This window comes from Priapulus caudatus, unplaced genomic scaffold (genome assembly GCF_000485595.1).
Source record: "Priapulus caudatus unplaced genomic scaffold, Priapulus_caudatus-5.0.1 Scaffold0, whole genome shotgun sequence".
Classification (NCBI taxonomy): domain Eukaryota; kingdom Metazoa; phylum Priapulida; class Priapulimorpha; order Priapulimorphida; family Priapulidae; genus Priapulus; species Priapulus caudatus.
This window is the reverse complement of record NW_014577061.1, coordinates 4,890-8,032: the sequence shown is the minus strand read 5'-3', so window position 1 is coordinate 8,032 and position 3,143 is coordinate 4,890. Positions and strand designations below refer to the sequence as shown.

The following is a 3,143-nucleotide window of genomic DNA, read 5'->3' as shown; positions in this document are numbered from 1 at the left end:
GTCACTGATTTGTAGAAATCGAACTATTTTTATTAATTTAGATATCTAGAAGCAATGTAAACTGTATATACTTAAAAAGATTCTAGGCACTTGTAACTTTGCGGATGTGCGGCAGCATTGATCTATGCATGGGGGTACCGTGGACTGGGGAGGAGAAAAACGAAAGTAAAACCTTACCCAGAAGCTCCCGCCATTCCTAGAGATTCCAGTATACAAGTCTTTTTTAACATACTCAAAGTAACTAAAACTCTCTCTGAAGTTCTGAACTTGCTCAGTCGATGTAAAAAGAAAGTTGAAAAATGAAAAGAAACGAAGTAAAAAAAGAAACTTGAAAATAACCATACCATCATTACCATGAGTATAATTCTTGATTTCCTGTCTTTGTCATGTTACCTGACTATGTGTACTGTGTAGTGCATGTCTGTCTGTGTGAATGAAATTGAATAAGAATGTGATTGGTTTCTTAGTCAAGTGAAATGAGATTTAAAAAAATGTGATCGAATGACGATTTCTTAACACTGATAGTCTGATACTGGTGCCGAGTGCGCGCTGAATGCTGATGAATGATATTAGAGTCAGTGCATCAAAATTATAAAAATTTTAACAAAATCATGCTATGAAAAAGTAGCTCTGGCCAAGCCTAAAATAGCTCCCGTAAAAAAAATTACGAGAGCTCTTTTTTTCATACAAAATCAAAAAAGAGCTCTCGTAAAAAAAAAGTAATTTTTAGGCTGATGTGCGTGCATGCAGGTGCGTGCGTGTGTGTGTGCATGCGTGCTTGTACGTATATATATATATATCAAGAGTACATAATTGATATGTACAACTCTATTATGTACTCTTGATATATATACATATGTACACAGACACACACAGGCATGAACACATACACAGTCTCCTGTATGAGGTACCGGTAACAGCCGCCATGAAGACTTGGCAAAAAAACATGGCGCATTACTGCTATTTCCTCTGAATGTACTGTGCGTAGTTTATGTGTGTAAGTACCTACCGCCTGCGTACACGCCCTGCGCGTTTCCGTTTTGCACCACCAGGTGGCGAACCCTCGCATGTACGAGCTGAAGGACGAGCGGACGGACACGTACGTGCGATCCATCACCGAGAGCATCAACCCTAACGTGAGTGTCGAGGTAGCGGAGATGTAGACGCGGCGATAGGTTGTGATTGTGGGTGACGTTAGGCTCAGTAGGGGTCATGGTAGATGGGCCAGGCCATCCTTAAAAAATTCCATGTGTGCTGTTCCCCGACCCATGATTTTTTTACTGGGTAGGTAGGTAGGTCTTTTTTTCGTGTGTGAGGCATAATCGTTATTTTAAGTCTGTCCTCATGTTTGCCACACAAGCTTTGTGTTTCATTCTTAACTATGAGGAATGAAAAAAAAATAAAAATATGGAACCGAAAATGTCAAAAAAAACGTTTGGGTCGCGACTATTTTCGTGGGTCGGTCGGAGGACAGCAAACATAGAATTTTTTAAGGATGGCCCCAGCTTGATGAGGGTAGTATATTGTGATAGTGGCACGAAGCTATGACAGGGGTCACCTTGTCGCTGTCGGATTTCTTCCATCTGATTTTGTTGTCGTTCCCCTCTATTCTGGCACGCACAGGTCCAGATAGTAGATTGCAATGGTGGCTGGGGGTTTGGCAGCCTACCGGTCGTTGTCAGTGGTTTGCGTCTGACTTTGTTCCCCTTTGTTCTCTCAGGTGCAGATGGTGGTGCTTATCTGTCCAACGTCCAGGGATGACAGATACGCAGCCATCAAGAAGCTGTGCTGCCGCGACATGCCAGTGCCGTCGCAGGTGAGTGTGCGCTCATATGTTACTCCCTCAACGCCTCCTCCTCCTCCTCGTCCGTGGCCTGTAGGGGCCCTCCTGTTGTCATTAACAATATTTAGTCTTAAAATTATAATTAAAAATAAATAATAAAAAATATTAAAAAAAAAAAAATTTAGTCTTAAAATTAATCTTGACGTTGATTTTTTCAACAAAGTTTTTTTTCAAACGAATTTTACATGAGAGTTACAACGAACTTAGACATGCCAGTCTTGACAATAGTCTTGACGTTGAATTTTTCTCCTAGATTGTTGACAAAAACGTGGTAAGGTTACAACAACATTGGTCTTAAAATAATTAGTCTTGAAGTTGACTGTTTCAGAAATTAGAACAGTTAATGGTCAGAAGAAGACCATTAACAGAAATGTAATAAAGTTGCATCAAAATCGGTTAACGTTAACGTTTTCTCATTCATCGTCTACAGAAACGCGGTGAAGTTACCAAGTTTCTCGTACGCTCTGCGTCGGGAGTACGATAATGCATCGTTTGCGCATCGTATTCACGATTTTTAATTATTAATCTGGTAATTTTAATTAATCTTTTACTTTAATCTTTTCCCTCGCGATCACGGCATGCACGTCGTTCACGCGCGATCAAATTCGACGAATTCCGTGTCGATTCTTTCGCGCGCGGTCACTCTGACGTGTCGTCGTCATGGTTACGTTGCAGGTGATCAACGCAAAGACGATATCTATGCAGAACAAGCTTCGTAGCGTCGCTCAGAAGATAAGCCTGCAGATGATGTGCAAGATGGGCGGAGAGCTGTGGAGCCTGCAGATCCCACTGGTAGGTGGTCCAGTGGGTGGCAAGCTGTGCAAGCGCGTAGCCAGGGGGGGTCCTGGGGGCCCTAGGAACCCCCCCAATCAAAATCAAAATCCAAAAAAAAACGCCCTTGAAGCTGTGTGTAGAAATACGTGTGCATGTATGTGTATATATATACGTGTGTGTGTGTGTGGGTGTGTGGGAATGCGCGTGTGTGTGAGTGTGTGTGCGTGTGCGCGTGCGTGCGTGCGTGCATGTGTGCATGTGCGTAAGCGAAAAAAATACACGGGAGCGGCGAGCGATTTCGCTCCCGTCAGCTTTCAAAGCGCTCTGGTAACAACAATTACGAGAGCGAAAATTTTGGAAGATACGAGAAAAAATCGCTCCCGTGCCGCCGGCAGCGTTAGAAATTAGTCCGACCCGGAGGCACCCACCAAGTTTTTGCTTGTGCCACCATCTCTACGAACAAAAACTCGTGACAGTTAGTCTAAGAAATCGATTGTGGCATCACCGGCATGCCAGTGTTTTTATG

The 3,143-nt window shown here is 43.0% G+C and overlaps 1 protein-coding gene across 1 annotated transcript; it reads left to right on the top strand.

Annotated features, from left to right (window-relative positions):
- Positions 1-1,052: 1,052 nt before the first annotated feature.
- LOC106804615 (protein argonaute-3-like) lies at positions 1,053-2,671 on the top strand (the record flags this gene model as incomplete). The annotated part of the gene is given in 3 exon segments (XM_014809721.1): positions 1,053-1,136; positions 1,721-1,816; positions 2,519-2,671. Coding segments are annotated over 3 exon segments (333 nt in total), but the record flags the coding sequence as incomplete, so codon positions are not given.
- Positions 2,672-3,143: the final 472 nt, after the last annotated feature.